The sequence below is a fragment of the Uncinocarpus reesii genome, genomic scaffold (assembly GCF_000003515.1).
Source record: "Uncinocarpus reesii 1704 scaffold_3 genomic scaffold, whole genome shotgun sequence".
Lineage (NCBI taxonomy): Eukaryota > Fungi > Ascomycota > Eurotiomycetes > Onygenales > Onygenaceae > Uncinocarpus > Uncinocarpus reesii.
Window position 1 is genome coordinate 3,134,657 of NW_003052498.1, and position 18,537 is coordinate 3,153,193.

At 49.2% G+C, this 18,537-nt stretch overlaps 7 protein-coding genes across 7 annotated transcripts; 4 read left to right on the plus strand and 3 right to left on the minus strand.

Moving 5' to 3' along the window:
- Window positions 1-1,513: 1,513 nt before the first annotated feature.
- UREG_05835 (uncharacterized protein) lies at window positions 1,514-2,572 on the minus strand (the record flags this gene model as incomplete). Its single annotated transcript, XM_002585100.1, has 1 exon — window positions 1,514-2,572. The coding sequence occupies one exon, from the start codon at window positions 2,570-2,572 to the stop codon at window positions 1,514-1,516; it is 1,059 nt and encodes a 352-aa protein (XP_002585146.1).
- Window positions 2,573-3,170: 598 nt separating this feature from the next.
- On the plus strand, window positions 3,171-6,327 carry UREG_05836 (uncharacterized protein; the record flags this gene model as incomplete). Its single annotated transcript, XM_002585101.1, has 6 exons — window positions 3,171-3,419; window positions 3,665-5,112; window positions 5,318-5,468; window positions 5,517-6,088; window positions 6,145-6,216; window positions 6,282-6,327. The coding sequence occupies 6 exons, from the start codon at window positions 3,171-3,173 to the stop codon at window positions 6,325-6,327; spliced, it is 2,538 nt and encodes an 845-aa protein (XP_002585147.1).
- Window positions 6,328-6,835: 508 nt separating this feature from the next.
- Window positions 6,836-9,193, plus strand: UREG_05837 (uncharacterized protein; the record flags this gene model as incomplete). Its single annotated transcript, XM_002585102.1, has 2 exons — window positions 6,836-7,011; window positions 7,162-9,193. The coding sequence occupies 2 exons, from the start codon at window positions 6,836-6,838 to the stop codon at window positions 9,191-9,193; spliced, it is 2,208 nt and encodes a 735-aa protein (XP_002585148.1).
- Window positions 9,194-10,169: 976 nt separating this feature from the next.
- Window positions 10,170-11,319, minus strand: UREG_05838 (uncharacterized protein; the record flags this gene model as incomplete). The annotated part of the gene is made up of 3 exons (XM_002585103.1): window positions 10,170-10,402; window positions 11,043-11,138; window positions 11,214-11,319. 3 exons carry the CDS (start codon window positions 11,317-11,319, stop codon window positions 10,170-10,172), a joined length of 435 nt encoding a protein of 144 aa, XP_002585149.1.
- Window positions 11,320-11,974: 655 nt separating this feature from the next.
- On the plus strand, window positions 11,975-12,992 carry UREG_05839 (uncharacterized protein; the record flags this gene model as incomplete). The annotated part of the gene is made up of 3 exons (XM_002585104.1): window positions 11,975-12,056; window positions 12,121-12,445; window positions 12,500-12,992. The coding sequence occupies 3 exons, from the start codon at window positions 11,975-11,977 to the stop codon at window positions 12,990-12,992; spliced, it is 900 nt and encodes a 299-aa protein (XP_002585150.1).
- A 259-nt stretch (window positions 12,993-13,251) lies between these two features.
- UREG_05840 (uncharacterized protein) lies at window positions 13,252-13,836 on the minus strand (the record flags this gene model as incomplete). Its single annotated transcript, XM_002585105.1, has 1 exon — window positions 13,252-13,836. One exon carries the CDS (start codon window positions 13,834-13,836, stop codon window positions 13,252-13,254), a length of 585 nt encoding a protein of 194 aa, XP_002585151.1.
- Window positions 13,837-14,149: 313 nt separating this feature from the next.
- On the plus strand, window positions 14,150-17,388 carry UREG_05841 (threonine synthase; the record flags this gene model as incomplete). Its single annotated transcript, XM_002585106.1, has 9 exons — window positions 14,150-14,203; window positions 14,277-14,494; window positions 14,558-14,708; window positions 14,766-14,801; window positions 15,009-15,078; window positions 15,138-15,361; window positions 15,410-16,153; window positions 16,353-16,455; window positions 16,682-17,388. 9 exons carry the CDS (start codon window positions 14,150-14,152, stop codon window positions 17,386-17,388), a joined length of 2,307 nt encoding a protein of 768 aa, XP_002585152.1.
- Between the last annotated feature and the right edge of the window lie 1,149 nt (window positions 17,389-18,537).

Sequence of the window (18,537 nt, forward strand, 5' to 3'; positions counted from 1 at the left end):
CCCACCGAGAACAAACCCGCCGAGACTAACCACTGCACCTGTGTACAGCCCGTCCAAGCTGCTGCATGAAGGACCAACGCCAGGACGAGCGTCATTGAGATCGAGAAGTGGTGGGACCAGCGCTACATGTCTCGTCCTGGCATGTTCGTAACTGAATAAGTCGGCTTTTATGCATCACGATCTGGAAGCCCCTGAATAACATCCATGCTCGACAACCCCCGAGAGAAACCCATTATGATGCCATGAACTGGAATACAGTCAAATATCCCCACCAACTCTCTTATCTCACTTTCACATGACAATTCTTTACTCGAAAGGGCGCGGCCATTCTCTTTCATTTGTTTACGCTTTTGTCTTTCGGTGCGTTGTGTTTGGGAATTACAAAAATTAAAACTGCGAGGTGGACACGAATGATACCCAATACCCCCCGATACCCAATTGTTACCCTGTTTTGATATTGACCAATTTATTCAAGTTCGCTTGCGTTTTCTTTCTGTCTTACTGTATGGATGTGGTTCATCTGACCCTTCTTGTCATACATATTCCTCTCTCTACAGGTCATGCTGTCTTACCTCCCTATTTGGCACCATCAGCTGGTTTATCAGTGGTTGCGTCGCGAGTATGCTTTGCTGCCATTTTTTGAATCGCGAGATTGGACTTGTAGCTAGTACTCTTTTTGACTGTCTTGACACTGATGTCTTAATAATAATTAATCGTGATCGTTTCTCAATAAACTCCACTCAGTACCGCTCTGTTTTGGTATCGAGGCTCACGAGCCCTGTTCCCAGTTTACTGCTCTGGCTCCTAATGTTCCCGGACGTGGACTATCAGCCTATATTCCGTTGGATTCGTGGCATGCTACCCACATTTTTCCTGGGTATCTTATTATTGTTGCTTTTGAATTTGCCTCCACTGCTGAACGTGATCGAATTTTAGTATACCAACTGTGCCACTACAGATCCACCTATGGCCTACGGGATTGTAGAGCTTGTCGGATTCTAATACGGACCAAAACCGGCATACATCCAAGGAGATATTCGACTCCCTAAAATCTAACAAAGCGGACACACGTCACAAGCAATTATAATTTTTTCTGCAAGGGAAACTGAAGAGACTAAAATAAAAAAGAGGCCAACGAGGTAGGTGAGGATGTACATACATCCATGACCACCCCTCATACACATCCCCAGCACAGCTCAGACTTGCCTTTATATTTCCTTCATTGACACAATGTTCCTTCATTCCCCGCCCATTCCTCGCGTGCCCATCCCTCCGCTCCGCTTCCCGGCCGCAACACTCTCTCTGAAGCTCCCGCTCTACGTCACGACTGGCGCATGGGGTGCTATAGGAGGAAGGGTACGGCCTGAGCAACGGTGGCATCGAGAACTCAAGGCAGAAAGAGAGGGTACGGGGAGAGAGAGGGAGATGAGGTATCAGAAGTATCTGTGCGTCATCATCGCTGTGCTTGCTTTCATGGGACAAAGCGAACGGGGAGAATGTAATCTTTCCCTTTTCACGAAAGAATTTGAGTCCCCTTACTCCTACCGCTTTCCATCTTTGCAGTTCTAGACCCGAATTGGATCGCTCTTTTCTTCTCTCGGGCCACCTTTTTCAACCCCAGATTCCATGCCACCAAGCGTAGTGCCTTTTTCCCTGGCTCAATATCCGGCTCCAACGGAGGATTCTCATCCGCGAGACCGGATGGTATGCCAAAGCCACATTTCTCCCAGACGGGTCGCTGAAGGGCCCGTGTAAGAAACTCCTCATCAAGATAAGGGTATCTCGCTTCGCGGCCCCAATTCGAAATGACGCGATCATCGCGTCCCAAATTCCTTTTCCCCAGCCGGCCTACGTCAAGATCGATTTCATCAACCAAGCCTTTGAAGCCTTGGCGCGCAAACGCAAGAGCATGCCGCTGATATCCCGCGAAAACTTCATCTGCGCCAAGGCCTGAAAGGAGGACTCGGGCGGTGGTTGTGAAGGGAACTGCGCCTCCCTCGCTATTGCTGTTTGTCATTTCTCCAATACCGCGTGACGCGAAATATAGCGCACATGCGATCGACAAATCCATTTCTGTGTTATGGGGGCGCATCAGGCGTCGGATCGTCTCTCGGTGTTGTGTTGTCTCCGTATAAGGAATATTGATGCAAACAAGCCGCCATAAGCGGGTAGGGCAAACCCGACACAGTTCTTCGTACGAGGATCGCCCTGTCTTACGGTCTGGGCAGTCCTCGTAGATTGAATTAGGGCTGTCGTTCTTTGGGGAATTTGCAGCTACTCGAGGATTCTCGAATGCAACGTTTAGAAGGTCAATAGGCTCATCGCTTGGTAGCAAATCATGCGCCAGTCTCGCTAGAATTGTGCAATCCAATCCCCCCGAAAAAAGGATTGCGAGCTTTGCGCCTGTTGAAGCGGTATGAGGGTCGGGTATTGACTGGATGCGGAGTTCGAGTGAGCGACGGAGAGAACTTTCTAGCTCGCGCACCGGTGGTGAAGTGGTAATGAGCGGCAAAGGGACTGCAATGCCCGGTAACGCCTTGTTCATCGGAGGGATAGGTGCCTGCTGTGACATTGTCAGTTTGAAGCTCGTTGATATCCAAGGACAGACGCACGAGAGAAATTGGGAGAGAAGTTGTTCCATGTATCCATGGAATCGTTTCTATTTCAAAATGACAGTCACCTCGAGTAAGGTCAATAACATGAATTCCATCAGTGGTTACTTCTTCGAAACAACTGGACGAGGTGCCATCACAGACACTGGAGATCTTCAAGTTCCCTTCACTGTCCCGCCCAGTCAGGAGAGACCGTCTCCCTAAAAAATCTCTGCCGTAAATAATTCTCGATCCAAAGTCATCATAAAAGACAAAAGAAAAGGGACCTGCGATGCTGCTAATGGCGTGCACCAGGTTGACTAACGGGATCTTCTCCGATATTGATTGTGCAGGATCCCCAGAAGGCTTCACAGCATCTAGGAATAATTGAAAAACGCGATGGGTATCATTTCCTTGGACCACCTCATCTGATATCTTCCACGCTTCTCCATTCCAGCAGAGGACAGACTTGCTTGCAGCATCCTCAGCAGGCTGCGCTTCTAGGCGATCACCCCTGAGTGCAAGCACAGAGGATATGAATGTTAGATATCTTGCACACTCTGTTTCCCCACGGCAAGCATGGCTATGATGTGGTATGCAAGTGTGCTTTGTCTGATAGCTGTCAGGCCCTCTGTTGCTGATAATGCGCTGTGCATCTTCTTCAGGATGAACAAACCCCGTGCTGCCCAAAGAAAAGAAGATGCCACACATTTCGAACTGCCCGGGGCAGCAGACCGAGCATGTGGAAGTGTGACCAAAGGACTGACGTTGGATATCAAGAATGAAGTTTCATCTTGGGAATGCTATCGGTTTAACAATGGCCCGAGAGTGAGCCCGTGACCCAGTACGTTAACCAATAGCCCCCAGGTTGAATGCGTTCATTGCTCCCCTCCGCAACACAGCATCACATCTCAGACAGAGTGGTTTTGGGCTGACAGACTCGCTTGGTTCCTGCGTGGTGCGTGTTTATCAGGATGACTGCGCCTTGCTGCTAATTTTCCGTTGCTTCTTCGTTCTCTTCTCCTCTCCGTCCACGTCAACAGCTGGTTAACTAACTAGATCAGTGACCTGAGCTTATGCCTCCCCCAACAGAAGCTCCAACTTCCAGTTCACCGACGCCAGACAACAACCCAAGTCGAGGGATAGAATCTCCTGGTACTGAGAGGCCGGACGAGAAACCAGTCACTCCCCCTCCAGCCGGCAGCAGCCACAAATGTCCCGTTTCTCCTGAAAATGGTGAGAACGCTACAGGCCGATTCGATGGAGTTATGGATACATCCGAGCAGCCTCGAGGAAACAACGCTTCGTCCGGGGCTTCTCTGAAAATGGGCCTCGAGGGTGGCTCTCCTGGAAACCCACCTGAGACAACTCCCGAACAGAATGCGGAAGCCCTTGCGCAGCCAGTAGAGCGCTTGTCGCTCTCTAAACGCACCGCAGATGGCGTACCTGCACTTCAACTTCATACCAATGCCGATTCCCTTTCTCCTCCTCCGCCACCTCAGAAAGACGACACTTATATAGACCCTACACCGAAAACTCCCCAAGCTCCGCCCTCTCCTATCGGAACCCCAACTTACGCCGACAAAGACCTTCCCGATGTGCCTCGAAATCTCCAACAAAGTGATGTCGGTGAGGAGAAGAGTGAAGGAGAAGGAGAAGGCAGGAAAAGCGAGGACTCACAGTCTGAGATCCAGAGCATAATGGAACAATTCGCCGATGAAAGTAGAAGTTTGCGGCAGGAGGAAATTATGTCTCCCCGGCTTGAATTAGCCGCACACCCACCGTTTCCTCCCCGGAAATCTAGCCTTGAACCAGTTGTATCCGTCGATAGTGCGGGAGAACACCAATCTAGTCCCTGGCAACCGCGACGGTCTTCCATTTTGTCAGGCCATTCTCGACGGTCCCTCTCCCCTCCCGCTGTGCCGCCAAAGTCTCCACCAAATACATCGCAGAAGGCGCCCATTAATGAACAAGCAGAAAGTACTAACGCATCTCTCCCGGAGCCCGAGCCGGATCGGCCATTCGATTTTCACCGTTTTCTAGAGCAGCTCCGACACCGGACAGCGGACCCCGTCGCCAAATTCCTTCGTTCATTCTTAACGGAATTCGGCAAAAGACAATGGATGGTTCACGAACAGGTTAAAATAATAAGTGATTTTTTAGCTTTTATCACAAACAAGATGGCCATGTGCGACGTATGGAAAGAAGTTTCCGACGTTGAATTTGACAACGCCAAAGAGGGCATGGAAAAGCTCGTTATGAACCGCCTATACTCCCAAACCTTCTCTCCAACAATACCTCCTCCCCCGGTACTCCCCCGAAATAGGAGTCGTGGGCGCCGAAAAGATTTACAAAAGCTCCTGGGCCCTGGCCGGCGAGGCCAGCACCAAGAGGATGTTGAGCGGGACGAGATTCTAGCCCAAAAGATCCGTATCTATGGTTGGGTGCGAGAAGAGCATCTAGACATTCCGCCGGTTGGCCCAAACGGCCATCGTTTTCTCCATCTTGCACAGCAAGGCAAGTGAGCCCGCGTGATCCAACATTTGGCGGTTTCTAAACGATGTTATAGAGCTTTTGAAGATAAAAGGCTACCGTGCCCCGAGAGACAAGGTCATTTGCATTTTGAATTGTTGCAAGGTCATATTTGGTAAGATTTTATGCATATATCCTTGTGAAACATCAAGTCACTGACTACCCGAAGGCCTATTGAAGAATTCCAAGGATAGTGACACATCTGCGGATTCTTTCATGCCACTTCTCATTTATGTCGTTTTGAAAGCGAATCCCGAACATCTGGTGTCAAATCTTCAGTATATACTTCGATTTCGCAATCAGGAGAAACTTGGCGGAGAAGCCGGATACTATTTATCTTCATTGGTATGGTTACTTAATTTTTATACTCAAAAGCGTCTAATATTTTGCTAGTCTGGTGCCATACAATTTATTGAAACGCTTGACCGGACCACCTTGACGGTCAGTCAAGAAGAGTTTGACCGGAATGTTGAAGAAGCAGTCTCTGCCATCGCAGAAAAGAACAAGGCTGCGGAAAATCTGCTTCATTCAGAAAACGAGAAATCTCCAGGGTCTCGCGAGATGACTCCTCGAAATTCAGAAGAACAGGGGTCAAGATCGACCGAATCGCCCTACGCGTCTAATTCAGAGGATAACCCTTCAATGGCCGGGCTGTTACGAACAATCCAGAAACCCTTGACTACAATAGGCCGAATTTTCTCAGATGACACTGAATCTCAACAACAACACCGCGTGTTAACTCCGCAGCAGCAAGGTGCAGGTCCGACTTCGGCTGCATCCCAACAGCATCAGGAGAACAATGTGCGGACGGGCGTTGCACGCCAGCGTAGTTGGAACAACGGTTCACCGCAGCAACAAGGACAAGGACATAAGTTCGAAGCACAGGAGGCCGCCGCACGCCAGGCCAGTGCTGAAGCAGCCGAGGCGCACCGCATCCAGCGTGCCGAACATGTTGATGTTGTAGAGTAAGCCAGGGACGCCCCTCATGCTTTTTCAATCTATGCTAACACATTGTCAAAAGGACCCTATCCGGCATGTTTCCCAACTTGGACAAAGATGTAATTGATGATGTAGTTAGGATGAAGGAGGGAAGGTAACTGCCTCTTTTTAAATCCTCTTGGCTGCATTGCTTTCGCCATTACTAACTAGATATCATAGAGTCGGTTTGGCAGTTGATGCATGTCTTGCTCTCAGCGCAGAGTAAACGGGTTGAAGGTGACCCTGCGTGTTGCTCAGCATTTTCATTGGATTGTAGTGGCGAGGATAGGACTGAGGATACCCTTAAATAGTCAACTGTTGATATTCTCATCCTCAGCAGTGCTTTTTGGTGCACCTGGTCGTCGGTTGTGACTCTCGTTCCAGTACAGGGATTTCAGACGGTAGGAGCGGTTGATATGTTACAGCTCTTCACCGGGCTCAACACCACGACACATAGACATTTTAATTTTAATTCACACACAAATAGTATTTTTACACTGAGCTCTCATTCCTCTTGCGGGTATATTTGCGTGATCTTTAAGATTTTGAATTTACATTTCAGCTGCCACCCGGCCAGAGCCACAGATGCGCAAAACTTTCCGATCTTCATTTTCGTCATCATCTGCAGACAAGCCATAGGGAACAAGCCCTGCACCGGAAAAAAAGGGCCCCAGACCTCTCCAAAAAGAATTCAGAACCACTGGCCGGCGGACTTCGTCTGACGTTGTAGCAGGATGCCGAGGAAGAAGAAGTCCCAGCTCAGCTTGACGAGCGAGGACACCAAGGCGGAGAGCTCGGTGGCAGCAAGCGTTCCTGCATCTCCAGATCCTCAGTCGCCGCATTCGACGGTGCAAGGATCCGCAGCGAAGAAAAGTGGTGAGAAGAGCAAGCCGGCAGCACAGCCATCGACGTCTGCCCTTATCTATGCCGGAATAAGTAAGTTTTGAAAGGGTCTCGGGTAATTACAATATCTACATTCTTCCTTCGCCCAGTTCTGGGGGGACGGTGGGCGGTTCTTCGTCCCATTTTGCTAATGCTTTTTATTAAAACAACCAAAAAGGCACTGGCGATACATTTCCTCTTTCCACGGTCCTTGGCTTCAATTGCCTCCGGATATACTCGAGACGCTGTCCTACAGCAACTATGCCTCTCCCCGTCCCCACCCGATCGATCCCGCCGTGTTCTTCGACATCGTCAAGATTCGCCGCTCGATCGACGAAGCTACCGATCTTGCCGTCCGCGCCGCGAACGGGACCACGTCTTCGGCGCTTGGGAATTCTCTCAACGCTGCCAATGGGATCTTGAGTGGTGGAAGCAGCGCCGTGCTGGGACTTGGGATAGGCGGAGGAGGCGGACATGCAAAATTAAGTCGGGAGCGGAGGCATCGGATGCGAGAACATGCGACGCAGAAGCTGTCCAAGGCATATCGGCTGGATGAGATTGCGGCGAGTGTGGCGACGATGCAGTCTGCGTCTGCATTGGAGGATGTAGCCAAGCTGGTGCTGCAGCGGAACGAGTTCGATTGCGACGCAAAGTATGTGCATTTTTTCCATGAGAAGATTCCGTCGCGGTCTTTGGCGCAGTGTACGAGCCTGGAGCCGTTGGATGAGATAATTGCCTCGCGGCCTCGGGAAGGGTCGACGTTTAGGACGAGAGCGGTGACGAGGGTGTTTAAGGAGGATTATATGGGTGCCGCGAGGGATCTGACAGAGGGATTGAGCGTCCATCGACTGTACAGAACCGCGCATATGGAAGGAAGAAGTGGAACTGAGTCGCCAAATGCTGGAAAGGTAAACGAGCCGCAGGTCATGGACATTCGGGAGGAATTGAGAGTCGATGAGAAGAACCAGCCGACCGGGCTAGAGACACAATTACTGTTCCATCGGGCCGGTGTCTACTTGAGCGTTGCCTGCCAGCATATCGCGTCTGCCCTAGAGTATCTGAAACTGTCTGAAAAGGAAAGTCTTTCTCCACAGGAGCCCGAGAGCGAAGGCGGGAGTGCACCTTCATTGTCTCCTGCTGGGAAAGAGGCATATCGCCGGTGGCTAGAAGCCCGAAAAATCGTGAAGACAAATGCTCGGCGGGCCCTTCGTGACTATATGAGCTTTTTATCACACTTTGATTACACGCCGGGGCTTTCTTGTGAGGTTGCCGAAGCGTTTCTACGAAAAGTCAACTATACAGCGTCTGGTAATTTCGGCAAGCCGCGACGTCCACGGAATCATTCAGGGCGTTTGCTGGAATCCGGGAACGACGATGATGGCGGCTCTGGGAAAGACAGCCAGTCGTCTCTGCCTTCGACCATAGTCTACAAGGTCTCGGATCTTTTTACTGCCCAGCCTCCCGCCGATCTACCTCCCTTTCCCGCCGAATCCCAGGAACTGGTTCCAGCATCTCAAACCGGCGGTAATGCGACCAGCGATGATCGTTCCTCTCACGAAGCTGTCACTTATCATCCTCTTCTAACCGACGCTCTTCATTCTCTTCTTCTTTGTCATGCCCTCGTCCAGACGTCGTCAAAGGAACTCCTTCGCCACGCATATATGACTGCTCGAATTGCCCGAGTGTGCGACGGGTACCCGATCTTCCTAGCTCCGCGTTCCCCCTCGCGCGCCGATTGGATCGAAGTAATCAGCCACGTCCACGATTGGATCGACCTGAAACAATCGTGGGAATCGCTCTGCACGCCAGCACCACTGTCCCAAACCCAAGGGATTGAAAAGCTCGATATTTCGGAAGAAGAGAAGCGGGAGAGCCGAAAACATGAAGCGATCCTGGAGGCACTGGGAGACGATCGGGTATTTGACGAAGCAAGCTTCCGAGCTGCTGTTCAAGCGCGCGAGAAGCGCATGGAGCAGCAAGTGCAGCAGCGGAAGACGGGCGGACAAGGTGGCAGTCCGCTGATCAAGCGTTGGGCGCAGGAAGATGGAAAGGAGTATCCGATATGTACGGAAAGAGCGGAAGGGATCATCCGCTGGATTCAAGAGGCGCCGCTCACTACTGGTGAGGGACGAGCCAAGGGAAAGAGGGCAAAGAAAAAGAAGGGTTCAAAAGAGGATGATGAGCATGTAGAGGGTGCTGATCATAGCTAGTGGTGTTGTTGAAAAGTGCTGGTTACGAAGAGTGGTGATGCAACGCGGTTCACGTCTACGAATAGCACGCTATCATTTGTGGGGGGTCATCTCCAGAAATTGGGATTTTGCGATGGCCATTATTCTTCAAGGCTGTACATAATTAGGACTATTATTATAATTGTGATGAGAATGTACTCATGAACGCATCCCAGCATCTTCGCGAGTCTTGAAGGCTTGATATCAAATCAATTGATATTGCCAAGATTATCTTGCCAAGCCTTAGTCATATATTACATGACATAAGCTGTCATCCAATCACATCATGCCAGCTGCGCTCGCTTAGCCTTAGCGTGAAACCCAAATCCGCCGCCAGGGTATAAATATCCCTTCGCCCCCTCAACTCTTTTGCTCTTTTTCTTCTTTTCTCTTCTTCATACTTACCTTGTCTCGGGAACCGCGATCATGAAGGCGGGCTCCCATGAGATGGTCCCTGCATTGCACAGCGCGGCGGACTCGTCTTGTTCATCGGCCTTCGGGTCTTTGAGAGGCGCAATTTTTGACTCTTTACTTGCTCCATAGCGAGAGTGAGGTTTGGTCTTTTTTTCATCAATGGTCTCGCTTCATGTGGGATCTTGGAGAAGAAAAAGTAGTAGATAATTATTGGACTGGCTTCAAGTGGCATGGAGCGGACGTGTACCTAGCTAGTAAGGATGCGCAGGGAATGGATTGGAAGAGCTGCTGATGACGCTGAACTCCATTTTCTCAACGTGTTTAATGACGTCGCTCCCAGCTCGCCACTCCAGTCCAAGCAAACTCCCAAGTATAAGAAGTCGGCGTTCTCTCTAGGATTAATATTTCATCCAACATTAATTATTAATCGCCATCTCTTTTCCTACCTCCTGAGACCTACAAAGAATCCTTCCTCTATCCTCTTATCCATGATGCCAATCCAACTCACTCCAGCACCTGGCCCCGCCGACTCATCGAGCGGTAATCAGCAACCATCGTCGCGCAGCTCCTCATCATCAGAGTCCCAATCGTCGTCGCAGTCTATCGCTTCATCCGCAACTGGCATGTCTGAGCACGGTACAGGGACAGAGGGGCAACTGAGCAGGGAGGAAGCCGATCGTTTGTACCAAGAGAGGATGGAGGACGAATACGCTAAAAGAGAGGGTGGAGCGTAAACGAGCGCAAAGTATCTCGCGCCGCGATCGTTGTATAAAGTGGCTGTACATACAAGTCCTGGTTATAGCTACGCCTGTTGTTTTGCGCTTTGGAAGTTGTGGGACCGCCTGATGTGTCTATAACCGTTCCTCTCCCGTGAAAGATTGGGACATAAACCTGACTAGAGCTCTGTCAAGTGTGCTTCTGAGCTAAGTTATATTGGATTTCTTTGTTGGAAAGGCTACTGAAATATTATGGAGTAAAACGTCCCATGATTATCATGTATTGATTGAAATGTCACAACCTCCTCGAATGCACCGTCCAAACATATTAGAGTTGTGCCAAGCATCAAATCCAATGCCTTCTCAATGATGAGCCCCCACGATAGTTAGATGGGTGGTGGCCTTTCAGAACAAAGGCGGGACATTCGAACCGCCTACACTATGAGGGTTAATGTCAAGCCCTCAACTCATAACGGAATCCGGTCACTGCAAAGCCCACTGTAGTCATCAGCATCGACTGCAAGACAAATACAACAGGGTCGACACGTACAAGAACTTCAAGATCATGTGTCTTCTGGCCCTAAACATCCGAAAAAACCAAAAGCATACTTCGTCAGAATACCTTCAGTCCGCCGATATGTAGAGTACTATATAATATGTTAGTCTCCCAGTACTGTAAGAACTGTAGGGCACAATCTTACCATTATTTCCCCGAACAAATACATCGCCATAGGAGTTCCTTAGCTTCCCATCGATATATTCTTGCGTCTTTTCCAGGGCAATATTCATATACCCGTCTATAGACTGTAGTTCACCTATAGCCAAAAATGTCAAAATAAGCTCATATTGATGGTCTAAATGATTACGCGCACCTTTATAGACAACGCCTGAATTCAATTTCACGGTTACTGAAGCCCCAGTGATCCCGCTTAAAAAGGCAGAGGGATCTTGGCCTTCGGAAGTTCCTTTCTCATCCATTTAAGAAATAAGTCCGGCTCGCAAAGGTAAACTGTAGTCAGTAACCGAATAAGAATCGAATCGCTTCAAAGAGGAAGACAGGTCACCAAAATATCAGGGCCAAAAGATATCTCATGCGCGTCGGTCGAAATGGTGGAGGGTTGAACTTAGGCTGACTAATCCACCTAATCCAATCAAAACTCCCGTATTGAGCTTACAATCAGCATTGCTTTGATTGGGTGCGTGGACAGCACTTCCGTCGGAACTTTAATGTCACAGGCTGATATCACAGATGCACAGCTGCAGAGAGACAGAGATACCCATCTGAGTGTGGAAGTGGTTAAAAATATCTAACTTCTCATTTGACATTAATCAATAACAGTGCAGGGTCTAGAGCAAAAGGTCTTCTCCAACATCATGGCCATGATGTTTTTCTTTATGAATATCATGTTCAACATCTGTTGCTGTATAGGCCAGGACAGGTGAATCAATTCTCTGGCATCAAGCTAAAAGCTTGTATAGAATACACATTGTGCTGCTGCTGCTCTGTCTGATACGTACAGTCTCGGCAGGGCACACGAACAGAGCCTTCAAGAACACTTGCTCACTTTTCTTTCTCTTCTCTTCCTCCCACCGTCCTTCACCATCACCTTCTTTTAACGGAGCAACAGCTAAAATGGCCCTGTTCTTGGTTCTGAAGAGACTGATGTATGGCCCAGCCAATCCGTCCCTCCAGGAGCGTCTCCGCCAAAGACTCGGTGAGTTTCGATCAAGGAACCAAGTCAGTCTTTTTGAGAGCCTGAGCTGACTGTCAATTTGCAGAACGTGGTCCATTGCTTCCTCATCGTGCTATCGGAGACGATGATCCTAATCGTAGACTTCTTGATGTCGAAGCCCAAACTCATGCCACTTTGGACCATACGGGCAATGAGATCACCAACGCTCCTACTCGTGTTCGAGTGAACCCCAAGATCGTCTCAGATGCAATCTTGGGACTTTCAGATGGCCTTACTGTTCCATTTGCGCTCAGTGCCGGCCTGTCAGCCCTCGGAGAGACTCGATTCGTGGTCGTCGGTGGCCTAGCAGAGCTTGCAGCTGGCGCTATTTCAATGGGTCTCGGTGGTTTTGTGGGAGCTAAAAGTGAATTGTAAGTTTCCACCAGAGCTTTTATAGCTAGGAAGGGTAGCTAACGTTGGAGTAGGGAATCATACAGAACGACTAGGCGTGAAACTGAAGAATTGATCAACGCAGCGCCAGATGAAACAGCCAACCGCGTTAGACAGGTTTTTGCTCGTTTCGGGGTTCCAGAGCGCATCGTCACTGCGATCAGTGACAGGTTGCACAATTCGCCAGACCTGCTTATGGAATTCCTTTTGGTCTTTCATCATCGAGAAGTCGAGCCTAATTGTAACCAACCCTGGATCTCAGCCCTAACTCTTGCCGTCTGCTATTTTGTTGGCGGTTTCATTCCTCTGATCCCTTACTTTTGCGTGAAGAAAGTCTTCGTGGCATTCTATTGGAGCGTTGGTGTCATGGCAATCACTTTATTGATCTTCGGATATATCAAGACCTGCGTCGTGCGTGGCTGGCGTGGAAAAGAGAACATCGTGGCCGGCCTTAAAGGCGGATTGCAAATGATCTTTGTGGGAGGGTTGGCTGCTCGGGGCTGCAATTGCCTTGGTGCGTGGGATTGATAAGGGCAGAACGGAGGGGCCTGCGGCTTTTGTATTCTGAGCAGACTCTCGGGTCGTTTATGCTATTTTCAACTTCGCTTTTTGCCTTGGTGCGCGGTACTGATAAGGGTAGAGTCAAAGGGGTAACCGGCCTTAGATTCTGAAATAAAATTCACGTCACCATCTCCTTTATCGTCCCCTATTTGAGCTCTTTTTTTCCCTTTGTGTTTGGGTAATGTATGAACGGCCATAAGCAAGCTCAATGAGACTACACGTTCGTCTATGACAAAGCCCTTGCAATCAGCTCCTTGCTTTTACTCGAGAGAGGGATATTGAGAGCTAACTCATGTCCTCTCTCAGACATTTTGCCCCAAGTCTTCCTCAAAATTCCTATCACCTTCTCCTCATCATGCTCTCGCTCGAATTCCTCGAATTTATCATCCAAGAACACCAGGCACGCGACATCCTCTAAGACCTGGCACTCTTCATCCGTCTTCATATTCTCCTTGCGAACCAGTGCCGCAACTTTCGCCGCTTCCTCTGCTGAGTAGCCGCAATCTAAACAAATCTCCTCAGCCAAACTGGCATGACGCTTTTTCAGCGCGGCTCTCCATGACAGATACCCCATTTTATTCATGGGGTATGACGACCGAGGTATCTCCCACCGACGAAGATGCTGAGCACGGACTGCTAGCCGGAGAAGTTCTGAAGCAGAGGGTTGGTGAAGGGTAAGGTATTTCGTCATCTTGTCGGCATAATGGAGCTCGTAGGGAATTTGTTTCTGGTCAATTGTCACAATATTGGGGTCATCTGAGTGGGCATCATCAAGCGCCTGCAACGCTTGTTCGAGTTTATTAGAAGCCATTTGTGAGAATAGAGAGAGCAGAGCCTGGTGAAGGAATATCATTCAATTCCAGAAGAGATTTTGAGCGCTTGATCCGTGGTGGGGTATTGTAATTTATACAGTACTGTATGGTAAGGCGGCCTTTATCCGGTCTACTTTTGGTGGTGCGCATGCTTATATTACGGTAAGATCTGGTATCAAAGAGAACCTTTGGGGATGACTCCGATTGCGGGAGCTATCAATCAACCTTTTCCGACGCAAAGAAGAGCTGACCAGCCGGTCTCGTAACGCCCTCAACAGCAATCAAATCGAGACTGATTCTATACCCTCAATCATGTCGCATACCGATTCCCAAAGATATCTTAGTACGCGAGGAGGTTCTTACGATGTACGGCTTTGCCTCCATACCCCTCTCCCCAGAGCTTCCCCTATCTACAATTGCTAACTCTACGCGTGGGTAGCTCTCCTTCGAGGAGGTCGTACTTAAAGGCCTTGCATCAGACGGCGGGCTTTTCATTCCCGAAGCGATACCTTCTTTACCTTCGGATTGGCAATCTAAATGGCGCAGCTACAGTTTTCAGGAGCTTGCGTTTGAAATCTTCTCGCTGTATATCTCGCCGTCGGAAATTCCGCCGAATGACTTGAAAGATATCATTGCGCGGAGCTACGGGACGTTTAGGTGATTATATGTGCTTTTTCTTGGGGTCAATTGCTTTTGAAAATCACTGACAGGTGGAAACAGGGCGCCAGATATCACCCCGCTAGTAACCTTGGAAGAGAAGAAGAAGCTATATCTGTTGGAGCTGTTTTGCGGGCCGACCTTTGCGTTCAAAGATGTCGCATTGCAGTTCCTTGGTAATCTGTTTGAATACTTCCTTGTCCGACGGAATCAGGTTAGACCTCTACTTCCCTGAGCGGGGAATCGGGCTAACATCACGGCCATTTTGCAGGGCAAAACCGGGAAGGATAGGCATCACCTTGTTGTCGTAGGTGCTACAAGTGGAGGTATGCTATTTAGGCTATGAGATACGAATTGCGCTCATGGATATCTTTTAGATACCGGTTCTGCAGCTATCTATGGTTTACGGGGCAAGAAAGATGTCTCCGTTTTTATCCTCCATCCTAAAGGCAGAGTATGTATCCTCTAAAAGATGGTAGAATATTTTTGGGGTCAGGTCACTGACCACAACTAGGTCTCTCCCATCCAAGAAGCACAAATGACGACAGTGCTAGATTCGAATGTTCATAATCTCAGTGTGGAAGGTTAGTGTTCCAAGGCAACTCATCTACACTTCTTCTCATGACACTAACCATTGAAATAGGGTCCTTTGATGATTGTCAGGATATCGTGAAGGCCCTATTCGCCGATCCTGAAATCAATAGAGCTCATAAGCTAGCGGCCGTGAACTCCATAAATTTCGCTCGTATCTTGGCGCAAATGACATATTATTTCCATTCCTACTTCCAGCTTATCCGTTCGCCAAGTTACATCGAAGGCAAGCCAGTGAGGTTCGTGGTGCCATCAGGGAATTTTGGCGATATCCTCGTAAGTGTACATCTATCCCTAGCCTGAATGGCGCTTATAGCATGATAGGCAGGCTGGTTCGCCAAGGAAATGGGTCTTCCCGCAGAGAAACTGGTTATTGCAACGAATGAAAACGATATTCTTGACCGTTTCTGGAAGACGGGGGCATATACGAAACAAGCTCAAGCCCGCGATGCCAGCGCCGGGTCAGGAGATGAAATCGCCAACGCACAAGGGAGCGTGAAAGAAACTCTGAGCCCAGCCATGGACATCCTTGTCTCCAGCAACTTCGAACGGCTACTCTGGTACCTTGCATTCGAAGTAAAATGCGAAGGGGACATTACCAAACGACGCGCGTCCGCTGGCGAAACCGTCCGCACATGGCTCAACGAACTAAAGACCAAGGGAGGTTTCAGCGTAGACTCCAAGGTCCTATCGCTGGCACAAAAAGATTTAGAAAGTGAGCGCGTGTCGGACGACGAGACCATCGAAACGATCCGCTATACCTATTCGACGTGCTTTCCCGGCGGGCCAGCTAGCCATGGAACCAGAGGTCAAACAGGCGGCTATATTCTCGACCCTCACTCCGCAGTCGGTGTCGCGGCATCGCTGCGATCTATCTCCCGTTTCCCCGAATCATTCCACATTTCACTGTCCACGGCGCATCCGGCGAAATTTGCGCAAGCTGTCGACCTTGCGTTGCGGGGCCAACACGGCTACTCCTTTGATGAAGTCTTACCGCCGGAGTTTGTTGGGCTGGAACATAAGGAGCGCCGGATCATTGTGGTGCCTGCAGGCGAGGGATGGCAGACTGTGAGGACGATTATCAATGCCAATGTTGAACTGTGACGATTCACGATGTTGGTTTACATGCAAAAAGGGAAAAATGGGGAAGCGGGTAAAATCTAGACGTGCATATACGAGGATTCAACAATAGATCTAGGGTGCTTTAAATGGCTACATTGCATCCAACTCAATACCAGTCTTGTATTTTCATTGACTTTTCGGGGAGCCCAAAAGAGACCCGATCAGCAAAGCTGAGCGACCCCGCGTGCGTAGCGGGGCGCCTTATGGCATGATGAAGCAGGCTGGAGCTTTCCCACTCTACTATATAAGTATTAGACCAGAAGCGCTTCTATCTGGATGCCGATATTTTACTGCCACCAGCTCGTATACCAGTATCTGCTTCGCCGGCTCTCTCGGGCTACGCAGTCAACATGGCCCCAAATCGACCCCTCACCTCATTCCGCCTCCTCTCCTTTGACATTTACGGCACTCTGATAGACTGGGAATCCGGAATTCACAAGGCTTTGGAACCACTAACATCCCGGCTACCCCTAGAACACCGATTGAAATCCGACCTCCATGCTCTCAACGGCGCCTTTGCTAACCACGAGCGCGCCATCCAAACCGAGCAACCGCAGCTGCCATACAACCAGGTCCTCAAAACCGCCTATGAACGCCTGGCAATCGAGACACACACCCAACCCCAGGCATGTAACGATCGAACAGCAACCCAACTCCTGGATGAAGAATCATCCATCTTCGCCGCCTCCATCTCCACCTGGCCTGCTTTCCACGACACCGTCGACGCAATGCGCCGGCTGAAAACCCGCTTTAAGCTAGTCCCAATCTCGAACGTCGACCGTGCCTCGTTTGACAAAACCCTCCGCGGCCCCTTAGCCGGAGTCCATCGTGACCTCGCGGGCTCACATGAACCTTTCTTCGACGCGGTCTACACGGCGCAGGATATCGGGTCGTATAAACCCGATCTGCGCAATTTTGAGTATTTGATATCTCGTGCCAAGCGGGATCTAGGGGTGGAGAAGGATGATATTTTGCATGTCGCGCAGAGCTTGTATCACGATCATGAGCCGGCGAAGAAAGTCGGGTTGAATAGTGTTTGGATTGCTAGGGGTGAGGGTGGTGCCAGCGCGATGGGTGGGGAGGTTGCAGAGTATGTTGCGACGGGAAAGGTGGCTTTTGGATGGAAGTTTGCTAGTTTGGGGGAGCTGGCGGACGCAATTGACAAGGAAGCGGCTGAGTAGTGGGATGTAGTAGATATGATGCGATTTGTCAATGTATACATACGTATATACACGTCAGAACTGAAATACACACTTAATCCACGCTCAGCGGTGCAGTGTGCATACATATACTCGTCTCTGAGTGAGGCGAGGAGCAACACTAGTGGCGGTGATACTTATCAAGGAAATCAAATCTCACGGTAACACTCTAGTTCATGGGAGCTAATACATATCAACTGTATATAACAAGGTGCTGTGGTGAAGGCGCATCTATTAATCTATCTTCCCTAAGAAAGAGCATAAGATTGACAAGTATCGGGCGAATACTTTGCAACATGAATGAAGGGATGAAACTCTCAATTTGATAGATATGTTCGTTTCCAGGGGCAGGCTCAAGGTAAACATCAAAATTCCCAAAGTGCTGATGGGGATCCTGTGGAAGATGGATAGCATTTAATGGCCGGTGAGTATTTACCCTATCAGTGAGAAGTGAACATCGCACATATTAAGATCTGTAAGAGCAGCCTTTTTGGATTCATCCTGGGCATGTTATTCAGCCAAGAGAGTGTTTGCGGTCAGTCACCAGGTTCTAATCAAGGTACCTACCAATTCTGGATTTGCATTAACTTGTGTCGGGGGAAAGCGGCAGGATATGAGCAACTTCTAGAAAGCCAAGTGGCAGCTGAAGCAGACTTCTTTCATCATCTTTGGATTTCTGCCAAGTTCCCTCTAGCGTTTCTTCCTTCATGTAGATCAAATGAATATTGAGAAGAAATCTGTAAACACATCCAGCATTTGCAGTAGTTGATCGTCACATTCAATCTCTCCTTTAGAAGCATGCAGCTCTACAGCTTTGAAGAAAGCTCATAGGGAGGGTATCTTTGGATACATCAGACCACAAAAACTTGTATGTATAGCGTAAAAGCAACAAGCGGCTGTGTCCTTCTTTTGTCCATTTGTCGTTTCCGAACGGACCAGCAATTTTGTAACGGAGCTAGAGAAATTGATAATCCTTTCGATGATGAATGGGCACCCCGAGAGATCGAGTGTCTCAAAGGGTGATTGACATCTTCTTTGGGTGCTTGTGCTCAGCAGAAAGTGGGATTCGAATAAAGGTTGCTTTGATTTCCCTTCACTCTCGGTTGTGTTTCTTGTGTTGGTTGATGGCTT